This window comes from Pristiophorus japonicus, chromosome 12 (genome assembly GCF_044704955.1).
Source record: "Pristiophorus japonicus isolate sPriJap1 chromosome 12, sPriJap1.hap1, whole genome shotgun sequence".
NCBI lineage: Eukaryota > Metazoa > Chordata > Chondrichthyes > Pristiophoridae > Pristiophorus > Pristiophorus japonicus.
The window spans coordinates 63122494-63148835 of NC_091988.1; the positions used below are offsets into that span (position 1 = coordinate 63122494).

At 47.6% G+C, this 26342-nt stretch overlaps 1 protein-coding gene across 3 annotated transcripts in view; it reads left to right on the forward strand.

Annotated features, from left to right (window-relative positions):
• sema3b (sema domain, immunoglobulin domain (Ig), short basic domain, secreted, (semaphorin) 3B) overlaps positions 1-26342 on the forward strand; it is a 393889-nt gene that overhangs the window by 270534 nt on the left and 97013 nt on the right. For all 3 annotated transcript variants that reach the window (XM_070895588.1, XM_070895586.1, XM_070895587.1), the window contains exon 4: positions 2336-2398. In XM_070895588.1, coding sequence (XP_070751689.1) covers positions 2336-2398 — 63 coding nt within the window. The remainder of the gene's footprint in view (positions 1-2335; positions 2399-26342) is intronic.

Here is a 26342-nt window from a genome sequence, read left to right on the forward strand (position 1 = left end):
GTCATCTGCAAACTTGAAGATATTACATTCAATTGCTTTGTCTAAATCATTAATATATATTAAGGTCTAGCTCACTGCCTAATGGGGATTGTCAATCTAGTCTGATCTCACCAGCCTATAGTACACTACTGTGAGCAGTCTCGAGGGTGAATTATAGTCCATTGGAGGGCAGGCCGACGAGGATAGGGAGGACAGTGGGGGGTAGCTCGTTTCAGTGCCAGCAAACCTGTTCAAGCATTCACTGCATTCGTCATCCAGATGGCTGCTCTTGTTGACCGTGACATCATGTATTTTGACAGAAAAGATCAGAGCAAACTTTCAAAGAGCAAATTTGCTGCCAATTTCAACTTTGTGCCAGTAATTGTTCTGCGATCCTTAGCCTTGCCAGTAGGCATTTCATTGATTCCCTTCACCACCACTGCTCCACTGTGGAAGATGTGTTGTGCATTAATGCGGTCTCCTGGGTTTATTATGTAATGCTGTTGAGTGCGCTTTGGTTCCCATCCCATTGTAATGACTGATTAACCCAGCATTGAGTGGATTTAGCAATGTTTTCTGACCTAATCCTTGGCTCAGTGGGTATCACCCTCGCCTCGGAGTCAGAAGGCTGTGGGTTCAAGGTCCACTCCAGGGACTTGAGCACAAAAATCTAAGCTGACACCCCAGTGTAGTGCTGCACTGTCAGAGGTGCCGTCTTTTGGACGAGATGTTAAAACCGACGCCCCGCCTGCCCTCTCAGGTGGACGCAAAAGATTCCATGGCCAATACTTCGACGAAGAGTGGCGGTGGTATCCCCAGTCTCTTAGATATCATGTATCCCTCAATTAACATCACTAAAAAGTTTTATCCGGTCATCTATCACATTACTGTTTGTGGGAGCTTGCTGTGCGCAAATTGCCTGTCACGTTTCCTACATTACAACAGTGATTATACTCCAAAAGTACTTCAATGGCCCTGAAGCACTTTTGGGTGCCCTGAGGTTGTGAAAGGTCCTATATAAATGCAAGTCTTTTCTTTCATTTAATGATCCCAGTGCACAAGACCATGTTTTGTTAGTCATGTACCCCCTCTCTCTCCGGCCCCACCCCCTCCATGTGAAAACCAGCCTCGGTGCAGATATTGCCCATTCATCAGATAGGAGCTCCTCGTTCTTTGGACAGGGAACCCGTACCCTTCTTACCAGAGGCCCAGGCCCTTCATACAGGAGACCAGAGCTACTGGGCAAATGCTACTTCCTCAATTGGCGAATAACAATAAGGAAGTCTTGCTACAATTGTACAGGGCCTTGGTGAGACCACACCTGGAGGACTGTGCACAGTTTTGGTCTCCTTACCTAAGGAAGGATATACTTGCCTTAGAAGCAGTGCAATGGAGGTTTGCTGGATTGATTCCTGGAATGAGAGAGCTGCCCTATGAGGAGAGATTGTGTAGAATGGGCCTGTACTCTCTGGAGTTTAGAAGAATGAGGTGATTGCATTGAGACATGCAAGATTCTGAAGGGGATTGACAGGGTAGATGCTGAGTGGCTGTTTCCCCTGGCTGGACTGTCTAGAACTCGGGGCACAGTCGCAGGATAAGGGGAAGGCCATTTAAGACCGAGATGAGGAGGAATTTCTTCACTCAGAGGGTTGTGAATCTTTGGAATTCTCTACTCCAGAGGGCTGTGGATGCTGAGTCTCTGAATATATTCAAGGCTGAGATAGATAGATTTTTGGAGTCTAGGGGAATCAAGGGATATGGAGATCGGGCGGGAAAGTGGAGTTGAGTCGGTGATCAGCCATGATATTGAATGGCGGAGCAGGCTCCAGGGGCCATAGGGCCTACTCCTGTTCTAATTGCTTGTTCCGCTCATATATATAGACTCCTATAGCATGGTGAGGTTAAAATGTGCCTCTTTATCTCAAGGCTATATGGGTTTGAGGGATTGAATATTCTACTGCTAATGTTCTTACCTAGTTTACAGGGTATAGGTGCATGTGACAGCACTGAAACATATAACACATGTGAGCTATACAGTAGCAGATATGATTCAGTTGCTAATACCTTGTCTGTACTAAGCAGGGATTGAAGTTGCCAGCGAGACATGCACACACAACATCGTGCCGGATGTGAGAGAATTAATGCATTTTATTGGTGCACGTGAAGGACCCTGCAGGAATTGGAGGGTTAACTTTCTGCTGCCAGAGTCGTCCTATGATTCTGAAATGGCTTTGTCTAATCGCGCAGGCTACTGTTTCTAACCTTGGGCCATGGACCCTGACACGAGGGTTCATGACCTGACATACCGACATGCTGCCGCTTCATTTGAGCTCACCGTGGTTGTCTTATCTTGCAGATTTACTGGCCAGCTCCTGTGGAGTGGAGGGAAGAGTGCAACTGGGCAGGCAAGGATTTGCACGTGAGTACGGCCGCTTCGGATTGTCTCGACGCACCGTTTGATCGACAGCCTGTGGTTACCGCCAACAGCTAGCGGTCTTTTGTGCCCCGCTTGGAAAGGACACCTCCCCCCTTCTCCCCCGCACCATCCCCACAGCCATTCCTCCACACCAACAGCTCCACTTTCTCAATTTGTTGCACGCGTAGTATATACCCAAAAAGATCAACCAAGTGTTAACAACAACAACTTGTATTTATATAACGCCTTTTAATGTAGTGAAATGTCCCAAGGCACTTCACGGGAGTATTATGCAATAAAAATTTGACACCGAGCTGCATAATTATGTCAAAGAGGTATGTTTCAACGTGCAATTTGAAGGAGGAAAAAGAGGTAGTGAGGCAGAGAGGTTTAGGCAGGGAGTTCGGAGCTTGGGGCCGAGGCAACAGAAGGCATAGCCACCAATGATTGAGCGATTATAATCAGGGATGCTCAGGAGGACAGAATCAGAGGAGCGCAGACATCTCTGGGTGGGGGGGGCGGGGGGGTTGTGGGGCTGGAGAAGATTACAGAGATAAGGAGGAGTGAGGCCATGGAGGGATCTGAAAATTTTGAAATTGAGGCGTTGCTTAACCGGGAGCCAGTGTAGGTCAGCGAGCACAGGGCTGATGGGTGAACGGGACTTGGTGTGAGTTAAGAACGTATTTCTAACAGTTGAAGAGAGTGTTGTGACTGTGTTATCACGGAGGGTATGAGACATGTTTTGCTGCACAACTAGGAAAGGAAGTTTCGTTTGTTTGCCGTTCTAACTGCTGCCTCACTGAGGATAGTTTCCAGAACTTTCTGGTTGCATTGTGCCATGCTTGAGTTCTGATAAGGACTGTGGAAAGGTCTTAACATTTCCTCAACATTTGGCTGCTCACCATTCCTTGTTGCTAATGGTTACTGGGAGGATTTTTTCCCAAATTGAGAAACCTAGGTGAAGGGTCAAGGCTCGTGCTGTCGGACACCAACAACAACAACTTGCATTTATATAGCGCCTTTTAACGCAGTAAAACATCCCAGGGTGCTTCACAGGAGCGATTATCAAACAATATTTGACACGGAGCCACACAAGGCAATATCAGGAAAGGTGACCAAAAGCTTGGTCAAAGAGATAGCCTTTAAGGAACATCGTAAAAGAGGAGAGAGCGGTAGAGAGGCGAAAAGGTTTAGGGAGGGAATTTCAGAGCTTAGGGCCCAGGCCGCTGAAGGCACGGCCACCAATGGTGGAGTGATGAAAATCAGGAATGCGCAAGAGGTCAGAATTGGAGGAGCGCAGAGATCTCAGAGGGTTGTAGGAGATTACAGAGATAGGGAGGTGCGAGGCCGGGAAGGGATTTGAAAACAAGGATGAGAATTTTAAACACTAAGATTGAAAAGACAATGTAAATCAACAACAAGTTATATTTATATAGCGCCTTTAACATAGTGAAACGTCCCAAGGCGCTTCACAGGAGTACTATGCGATAAAACATTTGACACCGAGCCGCATAAGTAGAAATTAGCCACAGGAGACCAAAAGCTTGGTCAAAGAGGTAGGTTTTAAGGAGCGTCTTGAAGGAGGAAAGAGAGGTAGAGAGGCGGAGAGATTTAGTGAGCGAGTTCCAGAGCTTGGGGCCGAGGCAACAGAAGGCACGGCCACCGATGGTTAAGTGATTACAATCAGGAATACTCAAGAGGGAAAATTTAGAGGAGCGCAGACTTCTCGGAGGGTTTTGGGGCTGGAGGAGATTACAGAGATGGGGAGGGGTGAGGCCATGAGGAATTTGAAAACTAGGATGAGAATTTTGAAATCGAGGTGTTGCTCAACCAGAAGCCAATGTAGGTCAGCGAGCACAGGGATGATGGCTGAGTGGGACTAGGTGTGAGTTAGGACATGGGCAGCCGAGTTTTGGATCATCTCTAGTTTATGTAGGGTAGAATGTGGGAGGCCAGCCAGGAGTGCGTTGGAATAGTCAAGTCTAGAGGTAACAAAGGCATGGATGAGGGCTTCAGCAGCGGATGTGCTGAGGTAAGTGTGAAAACGGGCAATGTTATGGAGGTGGAAATAGGTAGTCTTAGTTCTGCTGCGGATATGTGGTCAAAAGCTCATTTCAGGGTCAAATCTGACACCAAGGTTGTGAACAGTCTGGTTCAGCCTCAGACAGAAGTTGGGATGTTAAATCAAGTAGTGATGTTAAACTTGGGTATTCGAAGCTTGCCAATTGTAGACAAAAACTGATGGGAGGGGGTAAGGATTATATAAGAACATAAGAATTAGGAGTAGGCCATTCGGCCCTTTTGAACCTGCTCCGCCATTCAATGAGATCATGGCTGGTCTTCTACCTCCAACTCCAACTCCAACTCTACTTTCCTGCACTATCCCCACTTCACTTGGTTTCCTTATTATCCAAAAATCTATTAATCTCTGTCTTGAATATACTCAACGACTGAGCATGCATAGCTCTCTGGGGCAGAGAATTTTAAAGATTCATAAGTGAAAACATTTCTCCTCAATGGCCAACCCCTTATCCTGAGACTGTGCCCCTGGTTGTAGACTCCTCAGCCAGGGGAAACAACCTCCCAGCATCCACCCTGTCACCACTGTTTTGAAGCTTTGTGAGAAAATGAATTGGAGTAGAAGATGGGGAGGATGTAGAACATAAGAACATAAGAATTAGGAACAGGAGTAGGCCATCTAGCCCCTCGAGCCTGCTCCGCCATTCAACAAGATCATGGCTGATCTGGCCGCGGACTCAGCTCCACTTACCTGCCCACTCCCCGTAACCCTTAATTCCCTTATTGGTTAAAAATCTATCTATCTGTAATTTGAATACATTCAATGAGCTAGTCTCAGCTGCTTTCTTGGGCAGAGAATTCCTCAGATTCACAACCCTAAGGGAGAAGAAATTCCTTCTCAACTCGGTTTTAAATTGGCTCCCCCGTTTTTGGAGGCTGTGCCCCCTAGTTCTAGTCTCCCCGACCAGTGGAAACAACCTCTCTGCCTCTATTTTGTCTATCCCTTTCATTATTTTAAATGTTTCTATAAGATCACCCCTCATCCTTCTGAACTCCAACGAGTAAAGACCCAGTCTGCTCAATCTATCATCATAAGGCAGGGAGGAGGCAAAGTATGTAAGGTATGTTTGAAGCGATGAAGAAATAAGAGAGGAAAGTACTGAGGATTATTGACTAGTATCAATGCGACACAGTGACACAAAAAAGGTTGTGATGAAAAGGAGAGAGAGAGAGAGACTTGACAGGCAGACAGTTTGGAGGCTATAGGTGACAGCGACTATCTTAGCACACAATAAGCTCGTTCTTGTATGTTGTCCACGATTACGTGAGAATGGTATTCGAAATGCCCCCCCAGATAAGAAAGCGATGTTGAAGCTAGTATCAGTAATGGTGACCATAAAAACCCATGTGGTTCACTGATGTCCTTTAGGGAAGGAAATCTGCCAACCTTACCTGGGGTCTGGCTTAAATGTGACTCCAGACCCACAGCAATGTGCCTGATTATTAACTGCCCACTGAAGTAGCCCAGCAAGTCACAGTAATTAGCATGGATTGAGGATTGGCTAACCAACAGAAAACAGAGATAAATGGTTCCTTCTCTGGTTGGCAACCAGTAACTAGTGGGATGCCGCAGGGATCAGTGCTGGGACCCCAACTATTTACAATCTATATTAATGACTTGGATGAAGGGACCAAGTGTAATGTAGCCAAGTTTGCTGACGATACAAAGATGGGAGGAAAAGCTGCAAAAGGACATAGACAGGTTAAGTGAGTGGACAAAAATTTGGCAGATGGAGTATAATGTTGGAAAGTGTGAGGTTATGCATTTGGCAGAAAAAAAAATCAAAGAGCAAGTTATTATTTAAATGGAGAAAATTTGCAAAGTGCTGCAGTTCAGCGGGACCTGGGGGTACTTGTGCATGAAACACAAAAGGTTAGTATGCAGGTACAGCAAGTGATCAGGAAGGCCAATGGAATCTTGGCCTTTATTGCAAAGGGGATGGAGTATAATAGCAGGGAAGTCTTGCTGCAGTTATACAGAGTATTGGTGAAGCCACACGTAGAATACTTCATACAGTTTTGGTTCCCATATTTAAGAAAGGATATACTTGCTTTGGAGGCAGTTCAGAGAAGGTTCACTAGGTTGATTCCGGAGATGAGGGAGTTGACTTATGAGGAAAGGTTGAGTAGGTTGGGCCTCTACTCATTGGAATTCAGAATAATGAGAGATGATCTTATCAAAACGTATAAGATTATGAGGGGGCTTGACAAGGTGGATGCAGAGAGGATGTTTCCACTGATAGGGGAGACTAGAACTAGGGGGCATAATCTTAGAATAAAGGTCTGTCCATTTAAAACTGAGATGAGGAGGAATTTCTTCTCTCAGAGGGTTGTAAATCTGTGGAATTCTCTGACCCAGAGAGCTGTGGAAGCTGGGATATTGAATAAATTTAAGACCGAGATAGACAGTTTCTTAACCGATAAGGGAATAAGGGGTTATGGGGAACGGGCAGGGAAGTGGACTTGAGTCCATGATCGGATCAGCTATGATCATATTAAATGGCGGAGCAGGCTCGAGGGGCTGTATGGCCTACTCCTGCTCCTATTTCTTAAGCTCTTATGTCACTCAGTTTTTCAGAAGGTGGCACCGCACCACCTCACCAAGGGTAATTAGGGATGGGCAATAAATGCTGGCTTTGCCAGCGAAACCCACACCCATGAATTAATTTTTTTTTTAAGTCTTGAATGGAATTGCACTCAACAAGAGAGGGTCGAGGATTATCGAGGACGGGAGAGTTTGGTGTGAAAGAGGAGAGTGAGCATCCCATCGGGAGTCTTGAACTGCGTGAGCGAGGAACATGATGCAGCTTTTTGCACGGATGAGGTGTGAGTCAGTTGAGTGGGGAAAAACATCCGTCAAGAAATCAGTGAAAGAGGGGTGCTTGCAGGGGTGGTGGGCAGTGGAATAGGGAGCGGGGGCAAAGTGGGGGAAGGTGGGATGAGAGTGGAGGGGACGTGTAACAGGTTAATATAACTCATGGGCTGACAAGCTCAATCAAAGCTAGAAAGTAACTTGGCCCCCGGGCCTTTCCAGGCCTAATTATAAACTGTAATTACACCTGAAAACCATGACGAATATCTGTCAATTTAAAATGTCTTTTTTGGGCTGGGCATGGAGTACATTCCAGTGGTGTTAGGAAGTTGGACTATTTCCCATTCACTGCCGCCCACTATTCATGCCCATCACAAAGCTGTCGGCAGCAGTCTGCTCACTGCTCTTTCAATCTGCTTAAGCCTCTAATTTTGAACAACCAGGTGGGCAGAGTATGTGTTGACTAGAAAGACATTTTGTGATTTTCCACACCACAATGGCAGAGCGCCAACACTTCTCTCACACACACACACACACACACACACACACTTCTGGTTGAAACTAAAGTGACTCTTCCGGCCCTATAACCCTCTGAGATCTCTGCGTTGCTCCAATTCACACACCTAGGAAGTGCTGCACTTTTGGATGAGACGCTAAACTAAGGCCCCGTCTGCTCTCTCAGGTAGATGTAAAAGATCCCACGGCACTATTTTTTCGAAGAAGAGCAGGGGCGTTATCCCCGGTGTCTTGGCCAATATTTATCCCTCAATCAACATAACAAAAAAAACCAGATTATTTGGTCATTATCACATGGCTGTTTGTGGGAACTTGATGTGCACAAATTGGCTGCCAACTATCCCACATTACAACAGTGACTACACTTCAAAAGTACTTAATTGGCTGTAAAGTGCTTTGAGACGTCCAGTGGTTGTGAAAGGCGCTATATAAATCCAAGTCTTTCTATCTCTTACTCATCCCTGAGTTCCACCGCTCCATTATTGGTGGCCGTGCCTTCAGCTGCCGAGGCCCCAAACGCTGGAATTCCCTCCCTAAACCTTGCTGCCTCTCTCCTCCTTTAAGACGCTCCTTAAAACCTACATCTTTGACCATGCATTTGGTCACCTATCCTACTGTCTCCTTGTGTAGCTGGGTGCCAAATTTTATTTGATAACGCCCCTGAGTCACCTTGGGACATTTTACTGTGTTAAAGGTGCTATTGAAATGCATGCTGTTGTTGTTAATCAGCTGACAAACTGGTGCCAGAGGCCTCGGGGAATGCTGGGACTTTGGTTAGGGGTGGCAAAGTGACTGGCAATTAATAATCGAGGGAAATCGGGGACTGCTGGCATTCGTGAATATAACATAAGTCTGTGTCAGCAGAAATGAGTAGCTTTACAGTGTTCACGGACACACTGTTGGCTGCCACCATCTCATGCTGGCTGCACGTATTGAAAAACCATGTTCGCGCTGCAGTAGTTTTTCTGGTGACTGTGCCTCAAGAAATGTAGTCATTTTCGAGGGTTGGCAGCAGAAGCAATAACCACGAAAGCTGTTGGATTTGTGGTGAAAATCCAACAAATTCCCCCGAAATCTCCTTTCAGTGAATGGAATCCGCCCGTTACCCGGTTTGGCCTATTCCAGCCCACACTGTGTGCTTGTCTCTTGATGCCCGCTGAAGTGGCCGAGCGAGCTATTCCGTTGTCTGGGCAAAGAGAGCTGGCCGATAAATGTGGCATTGCCCACGTGGTGAGAACAAATTGAAAGACAACGATATCCCTTTAAATCTAAAATGGCAGCCAACCATCGCCAGCAGGCCGGGAAACCAAGCCGTTTCTCTGGACATGTGACTGGAATCTTGGCCCTACTAATTTCTGCATTTAATAGAAGCAATATTTAAGACTGTTCGCCCGGATATTATAAAAAGTAACAGCTGGACAAACCCAGATGTGCATAATGTGTATTTCAATCATGTGTGTATGTCAGACCAGGAATACATGACCATGGAAACCATCGGATTGTTGTACCAAGCACAACTGGTTCACCAGTGAAGGGGACCTGTCACCTTTACCTGGTCTGGCCTACATGTGACTCCAGTCCCGTACTATGAACCACACCATGCTCATGTGACCTCTAGCCTCTTATTCCAGTGTACACAAGCTATTCCAAGATCAATGTGCTCACCTACACTGCGATCTCTTAAAACCAGGGAGAGAGGACGTGAGGGAGGGAGGGAGTCAGTGGGATTATGTGTGTGCGTATGCTAGGAACATGCGACAGAGCTTGGTCTCCAACGTCTTGGATCCCTTTGCCATTGGACCAACACCTTGCTCTGTCAAGCCCGTGTGGTGGCTGGTTTGCAACGGCAACCCCACGTTAAACGAATTCACGCACAGGCATCTTCCACCCTCTAAAATGAAGTTCGGGACCTGGCATCAGTCACCTTAGAACTAATTTTAGTATGGAAGCAAGCCATCCTCAACTCCGGGGGATTGCCGAAGAAGAAGATGTGGTTGACTTTTGATGTCCTCTGAAGTAGCCCTAGTGACCCACTTCGCTTGAGGGAGTGTTGCACTGTTGGAAGTGTCATCTTTCGGATGAGACCTTAAATCGAGGCCCTGTCTGCCCTCTCAGGTGGATGTAAAAGATCCCACGGCACTATTTTTGCGAAGAAGATCAGGGGAGTTATCCCCGATGTCCTAGTCAATATTTATCCCTCAGTCAACATCACTAAAGCAGATTATCTGGTCAAGATCAGATTGCTGTTTGTTGGAGCTGCCGCATTTCCGACATTACAGCAGCGATGACACATCAAAAAGTATCTCATTGGCTGTAAAGCACTTTGGGGCGTCCTCAGGTCGTGAAAGGCTCTATATAAATGCAAATCTTTTATTTCTTTATTAAAAACAATTGCTATAGCAGATGGCCCACCAACTAGGGATGGGCAATAAACGAGGCCTTTAATGTCATCCCGAGAACAGATTGGCAGTTCAGGCATGATTTATTCAATAGTTTGCATGGGCACACACACAATTATACTGAGAGTTATTTACAGTGTTGGACGTCTACAATGGATGTCAAACCCTCCTGATGTAGTGAAGTTACCAGTACCATAAACTGTGACTTGAATGAGGGATTCGAGGGGAAGGGTTCTTATTTGGTTATGTAATGTTTTAACAACATACTGACGCTGTATATATTATAGTGAATGACACACCTTGTATATATTATCATGAATCACAGACCCTGTATACATTATTGTGAATGGCAGAGCCTGTACCGAGTCCCCCTCTCCCACGTCAGCGACTGGCCTCCCCTCCTCCTTCAGCATTGATTGGAGCTCTCCTTCCCCACTGGCGACCTGGCCTCTTCTACACTTCCAATACATGGTGAGAACCATGGCTGTGACCCCCCCTGCCCTCCCACCCTGAACCCCGGTGGGCCACTGACCCTCTCAATGCCTGTCCCCAACCAGGCCTCGGATCACCTACCACCAAGGGTGCTACCCAGCGCCGAGCCAGCGGCCAACATCTCGCCGCAGGCAACTAGACCCATACAGCAGTGCCTGGTCTCCAGTCATCTTGGACTCCCTTGCCATTGGATCAAGACCTTGCTCAGCTAAGCCCGTGTGGTAGCTGGTGTGCAATGACCACTCCACGTTAAAAGGACTCGTGCACAGGCATCTTCCAGTCCTCTAACATGAAGTTCGGGACCTGGAACATCAGGTCTCTCATGGACAACCCCAACAGCGACAGGCCGGAACGCCGCACCGCCATAGTTGCCCGGGAACTTAGATGCTTTGATATCGACATCGCTGCCCTAAGCGAGGCCCGGCGGGCAGGGGAAGGCCAGCTCAAGGAACAAGGAAAGGGAAACCAGAAGAAGAACGGCGCCTCCATGGAGTTGGCTTCACCATCAAAAACAAGCTGGTTGACCGCCTCAAAGACTCCCCCTGCGGGACTAACCAACGCCTCATGACTCTTCGACTCACCTTATCCCGGAACCAGTGTGCCACAGTCATCAGTGCGTATGCCCCAACACTCAATGCAACTGATGAGGCCAAAGAGGGTTTTTACTCCAACCTCTCAAAATCCCTGTCCTGCGTCCCCGTGGGCGACAAACTGATCCTCCTCGGTGACTTCAACGCCAGGGTCGGCAAGAACACAGACCTCTGGTGGGGGGCATGATTGGCAGACAGGGGATAGGAAAAGCCAACTTTAGCGGTACCCTACTGACAAAATGTCTAAAGCACGAACTTGTCATCACCAACATCTTGTTCCGCCAGAAGGACAAATAAAAGGCTTCGTGGCAACACCCTCGCTCCAAACACTGGCACCTGCTTGACTATGTCATCGTACGAGCCAGGGATCACAAGGATGTGCACATCACCCGTGTCATAACAGGTGCCAATGACTGCTAGATGGACCACAGCCTAATCCGATCCATCATCGACATCAACATAGCTCCAAAACGGAGGGGACAGCAGAAGAGTACCGCAAAAAAGTAAATGCCGGAGCACTTAAGGACCCAGCTAAGAGAGCCCTATACAGCCAGCGCCTCACAGCTAACCTAGTGTGCCTTGACAATCCCGAGACGCAGAATGCCCACAGCGCTTAGTCCGCCCTCCAGGCCTCCATAACTAGTGCCTGCAAAGAGACACTTGGTTACTCAACCAGTAAACACCAGGACTGTTTTGATGAGAATGATCAGGAGATCCAAGAGCTAATAGATTGCAAGCACAGGGCATTTCTGAGCCTTAAACAACAATCCAATGCGGGAACAGCAAAACAGCATTACAGATGGCTCAAGGCTGAGGTCCAACAAAAAACCCGGGACCTAAAGAACAGGTGGTGGATGAAGAAAGCACAGAAGATACAGCAAATGGCCGACAACCATGATGTGCGAGGATTCTTCATCGCAGTCAAAGCCACCTACAGGCCAAACACCCAAGGCCCCACCCCACTGCTGGGGGGAAACACTCATCAAGGACACCGAGGCAGTCAGGGCCCACTGGAAGGAGCACTTCGAAGATCTCCTCAATCGAGATTCTGCCTTTGACTCGAGTATTCTCGACTCCATCCCGCAGCATGCTACCTGCCATCACCTCAGTGAGACCCCAACACTGCACGAGGTAGAAAAAGCCATAAGGCAGCTCAAAAACAACAAGGCTACGGGTGCGGACGGAATCCCCACTGAGGCATTGAAGTATGGCGGACAGGCACTGCTGGCACGAATACACAACCTCATCTCTCTCATCTGGAGGGAGGAGAGCATTCCGGGGACTCTGAGATGCAGTAATCGTGAACATCTTTAAAAAAGGGGACAAGTCTGACTGCGGCAACGACAGGGAAATCTCCCTGCTAACAGCCACTGGGAAAGTCGTCGCTAGTGTCCACCTCAACCGTCTTCTTCCCGTGGCCGAAGAGCTCCTCCTGGAGTCACAGTGCGGATTTCGTCCCCTACGGGTCACAACGGACATGATTTTTACAGCGCGATAGCTACAGGAAAAATGCATAGCACAGCGCCAGCCCTTAAACATGGTCTTCTTCGATCTTACAAAGGCCTTTGACACTGTCAACCGTGAAGGTCTATAGAGTATCCTCCTCTGCTTCGGATGCCCCCAAAAGTTCGGCACCATCCTCCACCTGCTCCTTGACGACATGCAAGCTGCGATCCTTACCAACAGATCCATCACAGACCCAATTCACGTCTGGACCAGGGTCAAACAGGGCTGCGTCATCGCCTCAACCCTCTTCTCAATCTTTCTCGCCACCATGCTCCACCTCACAGTCAACAAGCTCCCCGCTGGAGTGGAACTAAACTACAGAACCAGTGGGAACCTGTTCAACCTGCGCCGTCTCCAGGCCAGATACAAGACCACCCTAACCTCTGTCGTCGAGCTACAGTACGCGGACAATGCCTGCGTCTGCGCACTCCAGGACATAGTCGACGTATTTACTGAGGCATACGAAAGCATGGGCCTTACGCCAAACATCCATAGGACAAAGGTCCTTCACCAGCCTGTCCTCACCGCACAGCACTGTCCCCCCAGTTATCAAGATCCACGGCGCGGCCCTGGACACCGTGGACCACTTCCCATATCTCAGGAACCTCCTATCAACAAGAGCAGGCATCGACGATGAGATCCAACACCGTCTGCAGTGTGCCAGTGCAGCCTTCGGTCGCCTGAGGAAAAGAGTGTTTGAAGACCAAACTGCCACCAAGCTCTTGGTCTACAGGGCTGTAGTAATACCCACCCTCCTGTATGGCTCAGAGACATGGACCATGTCCCGTAGATACCTCAAGTTGTTGGAGAAATATCACCAACGATGTCTTTGCAAGATCCGACAAATCCCCTGGGAGGAGAGGTGCACCAACATGAGCGTCCTCACTCAGGCTTATATCCCCAGCATTGAAGCACTGACCACACTCGATCAGCTCCGCTGGGCAAGCCACATAGTCCGCATGCCAGACACGAGACTCCCAAAGCAAGTGCTCTACTCGGAGCTCCTTCATGGCAAATGAGCCAAAGGTGGGCAGCGGAAATGCTACAGGGACACCCTCAAAGCCTCCCTGATAAAGTGCAACATCCCCACTGGCACCTGGGAGTCCCTGGCCCAAGACCGCCCTAAGTGGAGGAAGTGCATCTGAGAAGGCACTGAGCACCTTGAGTCTCAACGCCGAGAGCATGCAGAAATCAAGCACAGACAGAGGAAAGAGCGTGCGGCAAACCAGTCCCACCCACCCCTTCCCTCAACGACTATCTGTCCCACCCGTGACAGAGTCTGTGGTTCTCGTATTGGACTGTTCAGCCACGAATAAACTCACTTCAGGAGTGGAAACAAGTCTTCCTCGATTCTGAGGGACTACCTATGTGGATGATATATTATAGTGAATAACAGAACCTGTATCTATTATAGTGAATGACAGACCCTATATAAGAACATAAGAATTAGGAGCAGGAGTAGGCCCTACGGCCCCTCGAGCCTGCTCCACCATTCAATAAGATCGTAGCTGATCAGCGACCTCAAACTCCACTTTCCCGTGATCTCCTTATCCCTTGATTCCCCTGAGTGATGTTATGCAAGTTATCTTAGGCTGAGGGCTCGAAGGGTTCAAGATGTTTTTCACTGCCTGCGGCCTGTCTCTCTCTCTCTCTGCTCAACGCCCCCCCCCCCCCCCGCACCCCTCTGCAGTTTGGATTGGTCTGCTTTTCTTCCGAACGAAGATATGCGTGGGATTCCCAGGAAAGATTGGGGGGCGGGGGCAGTGCTGCTTGAAAAGGCTGAAGCGATGGGGATCTTTCCCAGCTGCAGGCAGAGCTGCAGGGGGAGGGGGGGAGGGACTTTTTTGATCCATGTGTTGCCTGAACTTCAAGTCCTCAGCTGTTCCAGAAGACATTTCAATTTATTGTTAATTGAACATGTTTTCATCAGGGATCCAATTCCCACCATGTGAGGGAATAACACGATATCTCTCTCTTTCTTAACCGATTGCCACCATCCAGTGTCTGTACAAATAGTGCGGTGTGAAACTAAGAAGTGCAGCTGAAAAGACTCTACACTCATTCCCACCTGACCAGCTCACTGACCCGCAGCTGTGCGGTGCTGCAGATACCCGACCCTAGCTCTCCAACCTTTCACATTCGGGTATTTCCCCACTGCCACCCCTCAACCCCCCCCCCCCCCCATAGAACTTTAAGGGGGAGAAATTGCCCCTCACCTCGACTGGGGGCGGTAACCTTCCGAGGCCAAGACTTTTATTGCCCGACCCGGAAGTACCACCCCCGACGTGGAATTGGGCCGTGCGCCCCTCAAAGGCAGTGTAGCGCTGTCTCCGGTGCTCCACTTCCGTTGGGGCAGTCCCAGGGGGCTACGCAGATGCTCCATGACCTGCTACAATGCCCTTCTCCTTGGATTAATGTGATTGATTCTTAACTGCCCTCTGAAATGGTCTAACAAGCATTCGGTTGTGGGCAATTAGAGATGGGCAATAAATGCAGGCCTTGCCAGCAATGCCCACATCCCGTGAATGAATAAAGAAAAAAAAATCAACAAACCTAACCAAACCGCACGAAAGGAGGCCATTCAGCCCATCGTATCCATGTTGGCCGACAAAGAGCTATCTACCTAATCTCACTTTCCAGCTCTTGGTCTGTAGCCTTGTAGGTTATGACACTTCAAGTGCACATCCAAGTACTTTTTAAATGCGATGAAGGTTTCTGCCTTTACCACCTTCTCAGGCAGTGAGTTCCAGACCCCCACCACCCTCTGGATGAAAATATTTCCCCTCATCCCCTTTTGTGTCTCCTTCTACTGAAAGCATCTTCTGCATATTTAGGGTTTCCAGCAGTGCCTCCTCTCCCACACACTGGCTGTGGATCAGTTGATAGGGTGATGGATTTTCAGCTTTTATAGGTTTGAATTATAGCACATTGGGACAATAGGCAGCAATTGTCCAGATTTCAGGCTGCAAACTTCTGGCTTTCCATTAGCTGCCTGAATATTTGGACTCATTTGAGTTAAGAAAGTAAAAAAGGGACTTGCATTTATAAGAACATAAGAACATAAGAAATAGGAGCAGGAGTAGGTCATATGGCCCCTCAAGCCTGCTCCGCCATTTTATACGATCTTGGCTGATCTGATCATGGACTCAGCTCCACTTCCCTGTTCGCTCCCCATAACCGCTTATTCCCTTATCGGTTAAGACACTGTCTATCTCTGTCTTAAATGTATTCAATGTCCCAGCTTCCACAGCTCTCTGAGGCAGCGAATTCCACAGATTTACAACCCTCTGAGAAAAGAAATTTCTCCTCATCTCAGGTTTAAATGGGTGGCCCTTTATTCTAAGATTATGCTCCCTAGTTCTAGTCTCTCCCATCAGTGGAAACATTTTCTCTGCATCCATCTTGGCCTTTCTGATCACTTGCTGTACCTGCATACTAACCTTTTGTGTTTCATGCACAAGTACTGCTGTACTGCAGCATTTTGCAATCCTTCTCCAGTTAAATAATAACTTGCTCTTTGATTTTTTTTCTGCCGAAGTGCATGACCTCACACTTTCCAACATTATACTCCATCTGCCAAATTTTTGCCCACTCACTTAGCCTGTCTATGTCCTTTTGCAGATTTTTGTGTCCTCACACATTGCTTTTTCTCCCATCTTTGTATCGTCAGCAAACTTGGCTACATTACACTCAGTCCCTTCATCCAAGTCGTTAATATAGATTGTAAATAGTTGGGGTCCCAGCACTGATCCCTGCGGCACCCCACTAGTTACTGATTGCCAACCCAAGAATGAACCATTTATCGCAACTCTCTGTTTTCTGTTCGTTAGCCAATCCTCTATCCATGCTAATATATTACCCCCAACCCCGTGAACTTTTATCTTGTGCAGTAACCTTTTATGTGGCTCCTTGTTAAATCTTCTGTAAGTCCAAATACACCACATCCACTGGTTCCCCTTTATCCACCCTGTTCGTTACACCCTCAAAGAATTCCAGCAAATTTGTCAAACATGACATTTACAACCTCTCAACATCCCAAAGCCCTTTATAGCCAATTGAAGTACTTTTGAAGTGTAGTCATTGTTGTAATATAGGGAAAGTGACGGCCAATTTGCGTGCCGTAAGCTCTCACAAACAGCAGTGCAGTAATGACCAGATAATCTGTTTTAGTGATGTTGATTGAGGGATAAATATTAGCCAAGACATCGGGGATAACTTCCCTGCTCTTCGAGGTAGTACCATAGATCATTTATGTTCACCTGAGAGAGCAGACAGGGCCGAGGTCTAAGGTCTCACCCAAAAGTCGGCACCTCCGACAGTGCAGCGCTCCTTCAGCATTGCACTGGGAGTGTCAGCCGAGATCTTTTTGCTGAAGTCTCTGGAGTGGGACTTGAACCCATGAACTACTGACTCAGAGGCGAATGTGCTGCTCACCGAGTCTCAGATGAGGAGGCCATTTGGACTACTCAGCTCATTGTGTCACCTCACTGCATCTTGCTGAATCTTGGGGTCTTTACTCCCTTGACCCCCATCCTGGAAGGTCATTCTACTTGCCTCTACAGGCCTTCGATAGTTCTTGTTTGTGACCTTTAAAAGCTAGAGATGTCAATGTCTTGCCCCTGGTGTAACATAATCTCCTGGTTGACCTATGTTAGTCTCACTTAGCACGGTGCAAAGCTACAGACATAAATTAATGACTTGCAGCTCTGGGGCCTACACAGCTGAATGTAGTAACATCCATGCTCTCGGCTTATTCTGCTGCATGCCACCTGCCAGACATTACACTTGAGGTTGGTGGTGGCGGTGTGGGGGAGGGGTAGGGGGCATGGGGGAGGTAATCTGCAATCCTGGTGAATGAGCTCATCCCATTACAGAGCAGGCTGCATGCTAGGGAGGAGCACGTAAGAGACAGCTGCTTGCTTGAGGACACGTGCATCTGGTGATGGGGGTGGGACGGGGGAATGATACCTCGAACTTCCAGGAAGCTGATTAATGTGACTGTAAGTAGTGTTCCTAGACTGAGCTGGTCGGTGACACAGAGGGCAGGCGGGAGGTCGACATCTTGCGTGGTACAGATTCACTGCAAAAGAATGCAGCAGAGGCCTGCACTTGTTCGAGGTGAACTTAGAATCTTGTAAATCTAGAAAAGAGAAGGCTGAGGGGTGACCTGATGGACGTCTTTAAGGTTATGAAAGGGTTTAAGGTAACGGAAGATGTTTCCACCTGCGGGGAAGACCAGAACTAGGGCCTATAGGATAGGATAGTCACTAATGGGGAATTCACGGGCAACTTCTTTACCCTGAGAGTGGTAAAAATGTGGAACTCGCTGCCACAAGGAGTGGGTGAGGCGAATAGTGCAGATGTATTAAAGGGGAAACTAGGTAAGTACATAATGTATGCACCTGTGAGTATGCTCACAGGTTTGTAGAGCTGTTGCTAAAGTTTAATTTGTTTAAGTTGTCGGGTTTAGTACTGGGGCACTTGTATAATTTGTGTTTTTATTGCCCTCAAAAAAAAAAACAAGGGGGCACTTGTTTGAAAGTGTTTGGAGTGTGCCCCCCCTTTAACCAGGGGGCACTTGATTAAAGTGCACAACTAAAATAGTTGTAGAGCTGCTGCATTGTGAGTGGCTTAGCCAGTCACGTGATGTTCACAAGACTCAATAAAACCCCAGTCAGTTGGGTCTGGGTCATCCACGATGAGGTATGCAGTGGTAAGCCGAGTGGATGAACTGGTAATGCGTAATGTGATTGTTAAACCGTTGTTAACAAACCAACTGGTTCTTAACAGCAATGTGTTGCTCTGAATTCTTAAGCAGAGAACCCCCGAAGCAAATACATTACAATGAGGGAGAAAGGAATAGCAGAATATGCTGATAGGGTTAGAAGAAGAGGGGTTGGAGGAGGCTCTTGCAGCACAGAAGGAGGCCATTCGGCCCACCGTACCTGTGCTGGCTATTTGAAAGAGATATTCAATTAGTCCCACTAGCCCTAGCTCTTTCCCCGCAGCCCTGCAAATATTTCCTTTACAAGTATTTATCTAATTCCCTTTTGAAAGGGAATTGAGTCTGCTTCACCCGCCCTTCCAGACCAGCTCTGTGGCTCATCCAGAGTTTCTGTGGCTATTCCACCACCACGATGGGAAAAGCCCTGTGAAATTTTAAATCTGAGATCGATAGATTTTTGCTCGCCAAGCTAAGTAAGGAATATGGAGCCAAGGCTGGTGGATGGAGTTAGGATACAGATCAGCCACAATCTCATTGAATGGCAGAATAGGCCACGAAGGGCTGAGTGGCCTACTCCTGCTCTGATGTGCCTTCATATACAGAGAGAGAGAGAGAACTTGCATTTATCTCGCACCTTTCATGATCTCAAGGCGTCACAAAGCGGTTTACAGCCAATGAAGTACTTTTGGAGTGTAGTCACTGTTGTAATGTAGGAAATACGACAACCAATTTGCGCACAGCAAGCTCCCACAAACAGCAATGTGATAATGACCAGATAATCTGTTTTCGTGGTGTTGGTTGAGGGATAAATATTGGCCAGTTCACCGGTGATAACTCCCCTGCTCTTCTTCGAATTTTGTTGTGGGATCTTTTAACATCCACTTGAGAGAGCAGAAGAGGGCCTGTGTTTCATGTTTCATCCGAAAGGTGAACAGGACTTGGTGCGAGTTAGGACATGGGCAGCAGAGTTTTGGATGAGCTCAAGTTCATGGAGGATGGAAGATGGAGGCCAGCCAGGAGAGCTTTGGAATGGTCTCGTCTCAAGGCAACAAAGGCATGGATGAGGGTTTTAACTGCAGATGAGCTGAGGTAGGGGCGGAGTTGGATGATGTTCCAGAGGTAGAAATAGGCGGTCCAGGTGATGACGTGAATATGGGTTGGAAGCTCACCCTGGGGTCACATATGACACTAAGGTTGCGAACATACTTGGCATCCAGCACCCTCATGCTGTTGACTAAGCACAGCTTATTGACACAAATTCAATAACAGCAGGACACTATGCTCACAAGCAAAGTTCCACCTATTTGTAGCGTTAATACCTCACATAAGGTAAAGTACTTAAAAACCAAGCAAACTTGGCTGGTGAGACGATGTCTCTGGAGTTTACAGCTCTTGAGTTCAATCTTCTGAGTCAAATCCAAGTTCCCGTTACAATACACTTGATTTATATACGTTTGTTTCTTAATAATCTCTTAACAAAATGTCCTTATATGGCATGTCCAATGTATCCTGATCATCCCTTGTCTGCGTATGACCTTACATCTCTAAAGTACAGAGCACATGACCCATCAGTAACTTCCAATCCTTTTGTTGATTAACCCGGTTGAAGATGACTTCACTGTTCATCATTGTAGTTCTCGTAGCCCCTCTTCTCCCCATGCCAAGATTCCCAGGCTAAACGTTAAGTCTTCTAACGATGGTTTCTCCCAGGGACTGGAACGTAATATGCAGGCAGGTGTTACCTGCCGTGGTGCAGCCCACTCTGGTAGTTCAGCAGAGGTGAAGCCTGTTGTGAGGCCTACTCTGGTAGTTCAGCAGTGAGGCCCACTCTGGTAGTTCAGCAAAGGTGAGGCCTGTGGTGAGGTCCACTCTGGTAGTTCAGTAGTGAGGCCTGTGGTGAGGTCCACTCTGGTAGTTCAGTAGTGAGGCCTGTGGTGAGGCCCACTCTGGTAGTTCAGTAGTGAGGCCTGTGGTGAGGTCCACTCTGGTAGTTCAGTAGTGAGGCCTGTGGTGAGGCCCACTCTGGTAGTTCAGTAGTGAGGCCTGTGGTGAGGCCCACTCTGGTAGTTCAGTAGTGAGGCCTGTGGTGAGGCCCACTCTGGTAGTTCAGTAGTGAGGCCTGTGGTGAAGCCCACTCTGGTAGTTCAGCAGAGAATCCAAATGCATCGAGGCTACTCGCTGTGCTACTTCTGCCGATTCCTTATTTTACTGAAGTCAGCGGATTAGTTGTTAACTCTTCATCACTCACGCCTCCTAGCAACGCGATCCTATGCCATTTTAGGGATCTGCAGCAAAATCAAAAAAAAACTGGGCTAAAAATTGCTACTAGCCCGGTTTAAGGTGGTGACACCGCCTGTGCGTTAACTTTAGCGCTGGGTAATGTTTACCGCCACCAACCGGGATATTCACTTTTAGTGCCCCAAGAGCGGAGTGGAGTATGAAGGGAAGCATTCCACACTGCTCTTAGGGCGCTAACCCTGAATCTTGGGGCCCTAGCACGGGAGCGCAGGTGAAGTTGTGATGTGCTGTAACCATTCAATGATTCGATGATCCAACTGTAGGACAGCACCTCTGGCAATGTAGCACTCCATCAGCAGCACCTGAGCCAAGCTGACACCCAGTGTGCCGCAAAGAAGCATGGGGCGATCCCTGAAATTGTCCTCCTGCGTCAATGACTGCAAAGTTAAGAAGTGGCTCAGTGGGCATCACCCTTACCTCTGAATCAGAAAGTTGTGGGTTCAAGTCCCACTACAAGGACTTGAGCACATAAATCTAAGCTGACACTCCAGTACAACACTGAGGGAGTGCTGCACTGTCAGAGGTGCCGTCTTTTGGATGAGACGTTAAACCGAGGCCCCGTATGCTCTCTCAGGTAAAAGATCCCACGGCACTATTTTGAAAAAGAGCGGGGTAGTTATCCCGGGTGTCCTGGCCAATATTTATTCCTCAATCAACTTCACTAAAAAAACGATGATCTGGTCATTATCACACCGGTGCTGCCGCGTTTCCGACATTACAACAGTGACCACCCTTTGAAAAGTACTTCATTGGCTGTAAGGCGCTTTGGGACATGCGAAGGTCATGAAAGGCGCTATATAAATGCAATCTTCCTTTCTAAAAACATTACAACAAAATGTTGAGTTAAATCAGCACCGATCATGTGACAGCTGAGATAGCATCAATACGTGATGTCATCTAAAAGGGTCTATTGACTAGAGCTGCCCACTTTGAGCCTGTTTGATGTTTTATCCCCTGTTTTCTCTCATCGCTTTCCCATGGTGATTATTTTACACTATCTGTGAATCTTTTCAAGGAATCTTCCTGCTGGCCTCGTCGCTGTCACAGCCTGCTAATTCTTTACTTGGTGAAAGGTTTGGCGTGCTCAGTGCTTTCGGGCCTGCGTCAGCTGGCATTTTTGTAGCATTCCACACTGACTTTAGTTGCGTTTTCTCCTGATCTCCTGAGTTAGGGATTCGCTTTATGCTGTTGCTCTCTCGTGCTCACATAACAAACTGCCCGCAGAATTCCTGCCTCAGCCTCGACCACACCATTGTTTCCTCGACCGCCTTTCGCTCGCATTATAAAGAACAGCTACCATAGAAGCTGTTAGTCCTGGGATTCTACATTTACCGATGGTGAAACATTTTTATATTACTTTGTGTGAACTCCCTTTACCATTCATAGGCAGTCCCTCGGAATCGAGGAAGATTTGCTTCCATCCTAAAAATGAGTCCTTAGGTGGCTGAACTGTCCAATACGAGAAACACAGTCCCTGTCACAGGTGGGACAGATAGTCGTTGAGGGTAAGGGTGGGTGGGACTGGTTTGCCACACGCTCTATTTGCTGCCTGCGCTTGATTTCTGCATGCTCTCCGCGATGAGACTCGAGGTCCTCAGCGCCCTCCCGAATGCACTTCCTCCACTTAGGGGGGTCTTTGGCCAGGGACACCCAGGTGTCAGTGGGGATGTTGCACTTTATCAGGGAAGCTTTGAGGGTGTCCTTGCAATGTTTCCTCTGCCTGTCTTTGGCTCGTTTGCCGTGAAGGAGTTCCGAGTAGAGCGCTTGCTTTGGGAGTCTCGAGTCTGGCATGCGAACAATGTGGCCTGCCCAGCGGAGCTGATCAAGTGTGGTCAGTGCTTCAATACTGGGGATGTTGGCCTGGTCGAGGTCTGTCCTCCCAGGGGATTTGCAGGATCTTGCAGAGACATCGTTGGTGGTATTTCTCCAGCGACTTGAGGTGTCTACTGTACATGGTCCATGTCTCTGAGCCGTACAGGAGGACAGATATTACTGTAGACCATGAACTTGGTGGCAGATTTCAGGGCCTGGTCTTAGAACACTCTTTTCCTCAGGCTTCCGAAGACTGAACTGGCGCACTGGAGGCGGTGTTGGATCTCGTCGTCAATGTCTGCTCTTGTTGATAAGATGCTCCCGAGGTATGGGAAATTATCCATGTTTACCACAAGCAGCTTCCACGCTTGTTAGCAGATGCACAGTATAATGTATGCACCTGCGAGTATGCTCACAGGCCTGTAGAGTTGTTGAGCTGGGAGTGGCTTAGCCAGTCACGTGATGTTCACGAAACTCAATAAAACCCCAGCCAGTTGGTTTCTGGCGATCCACGATGAGCTATGCAGTTGTGAGCCTGTGGATGAACTGGTAATGTGCAGTGTGATTGATAAACCAACTCATTCTTAATAGCAATGTGTTGCTATGAATTCTGAAGCAAAGAAACCATGAAGCAAATACATTACACACAGGAGCAACCTGTTTACCACCCCCGAAATCCTTCCTCCTTTCCTCCCTTTCCCCCACCGCCCCATTCCTCCTTCACCCTTCAATTCTTCACAGCGCGTCTGCAACTTGATGGAGCCATTTACATGTGAAAGACAGAAAGAGAGAAAGCAAGAAAGAGAGAAAGAAATTATTGATGCAGCAACTCCCATTTCACACCCAATGCCTCAGTGAGCTGCTACGTGCCACAGCCACGCCAGCCCTGGTTCTGGCTCTACCCCCGCCTCCCTGGTGGCTCTCACTTGGGTGGCACCTGTGGACGGTGACACTCGGTCAATGTACGCGGGCAGCAGGGACGTGCGCGGGTGGAAATTCTCACTTAAACGCATGCCGGGAAGAGCCAATATTCCAATATTACACGAGGTTGCTGGAGATTGATCAGATGAGTGGCACGGTGATGTCATCCCAAGAAATTCAGTGAAGCTAAACCAACAAAGCAAAGCGAAACTACCAGAGAAACTAACCGCAGCCAAAAAAATAATTGAAGACAGGCTTCCCCATTTTTGCGGAGTTGCTTTCACTGATAATTAAGATCAAACCGCTTTCACTGATCACTTAAAAACAAATTGTGTGTGAGTGTGTGTGAGTGTGTGCAGTGTGTGTGTGTCTGTGTGTGCGCGCGCGCGTGATTATGTGCGTGTGTCTACGTGTGTGTCTGTGTGTGTATCTATGTGTGTGCGTGTGCATATGCATGTGTGTGTGTGTGTGTATCTATGTGTGTGCACATGTCTGTGTATGTGTGCGTGTGTCTAGGTGCATGTGTGCACGTGTCTATGTGTGTGCCTATGTGTGTGTTTGTATGTGTGTGTGTGCATATGTGTCTGTGTGTGTTTGTATGTGTGTGCGTGTGTCTAGGTGAGCGTGTGCACATGTGTGTGCGCGTGTCTGTGTGTGTGTGTTAGTATGTGTGTCTCTGTGCGTGTGAGAGGCTCGGCCATTCTGTCTGTGTGGCTAGGGAGCAGTAAGTCCCAGCTGCAAGGTCGCTTGAGGTTTGGACTTGCTTCAGTCTGGCCGGGTGTTGCCTGCTCTCAGCCCTGCCCTGCCGGATGGAGCAAGGAAAAAGATCCAGGGCAAAAGATAGAAAGGAGAATAGTAAAAGTGGAGGGCAGAGAAACCCAAGGCAAAAAACAAAAACAAAAAGGTCCACATTGTAGCAAAATTCTAAAGGGGCAACGTATGTTAAAAAGACAAGCCTGAAGGCTCTGTGCCTCAATGCGAGGAGTATTCGGAATAAGGTGGACGAATTAACTGTGCAGATAGCAGTTAATGGATATGATGTAATTGGCATCATGGAGACATGGCTCCAGTGTGACCAAGGCTGGGAACTCAACATCCAGAGGTATTCAATATTTAGGAAGGATAGGCAGAGAGGAAAAGGAGGCAGGGTGGCGTTGCTGGTTCAAGAGGAAATTAATGCAATAGTAAGGAGGGACATTAGCTTGGATGATGTGGAATCGGTATGGGTGGAGCTGCGGAATTTGAAAGGGCAGAAAACGCTAGTGGGAGTTGTGTACAGACCACTAAATAGTAGTAGTAAGGTTGGGGATAGCATCAAACAAGAAATAAGGGATGTGTGCAATAAAGGTACAGCAGTAGTCATGGGCGACTTTAATCCACATATTGATTGGGCAAACCAAACTGGTAGCAATGCGGTGGAAGAGGATTTCCTGCAGTATATAAGGGATGGTTTTCTAGACCAATATGTCGAGGAACCAACCAGAGAGCAGGCCATCCTAGACTGGGTGATGTGTAATGAGAAGGGACTAATTAACAATCTTGTTGTGCGAGGCCCCTTGGGGAAGAGTGACCATAATATGGTAGAATTCTTCATTAAGATGGAGAATGACACAGTTAATTCGGAAACTAAGGTCCTGAACTTAAGGAAATGTAACTTCAACGGTATGAGGTGTGAATTGGCTAGAATAGACTGGCAAATGATACTTAAAGGGTTGACGGTGGATAAGCAATGGCAAACATTTAAAGATCACATGGATGAACTTCAGCAATTGTACATCCCTGTCTGGAGTAAAAATAAAACAGGGAAGGTGGCTCAACCATGGCTAACAAGGGAAATTAAGGATAGTGTTAAAGCCAAGGAAGAGGCATATAAATTGGCTAGGAAAAGCAACAAACCTGAGGACTGGGAGAAATTTAGAATTCAACAGAGGAGGACTAAGGTTTTAATTAAGAGGGGGAAAATAGAGTACGAGAGGAAGCTTGCAGGGAACATAAAATTGGACTGCAAAAGCTTCTATAAATATGTGATAAGGAAAAGACTAGTAAAGACAAATGTAGATCCCTTGCAGTTGGATTCAGATGAATTTATAATGGGGAACAAAGAAATGGCAGACCAATTGAACCAATACTTCGGTTCTGTCTTCACGAAGGAAGACACAAATATCCTTCCAAATGTACAAGGGGACAGTGGGTCTAGTGAGAAGGAGGAACTGAAGGATATCCTTATTAGGCGGGAAATTGATGGGATTGAAGGCCGATAAATCCCCGGGGCCTGATAGTCTGCATCCCAGAGTACTTAAGGAAGTGAACCTAGAAATAGTGCATGTATTGGTGATCATTTTACAACAGTCTATCGACTCTGGATCAGTTCCTATGGACTGGAGGGTAGCTAATGTAACACCATTTTTTAAAAAAGGAGTGAGAGAGAAAGCGGGTAATTATAGACCGGTTAGCCTGAAATCAGTAGTGGGGAAAATGTTGGAATCAATTATTAAGGATGAAATAGCAGAGCATTTGGAAAGCAGTGACAGGATCGGACCAAGTCAGCATGGATTTATGAAAGGAAAATCATGCTTGACGAATCTTCTGGAATTTTTTGAGGATGTAACTAGCAGGGAGAACCAGTGGATGTGGTGTATTTGGACTTTCAAAAGGCTTTTGACAAGGTCCCACACAAGAGATTGATGTGCAAAATCAAAGCGCATGACATTGGGGTAATGTACTGACATGGGATAGAGAACTGGTTGGCAGACAGGAAGCAGAGAGTTGGGATAAACGGGTCCTTTTCAGAATGGCA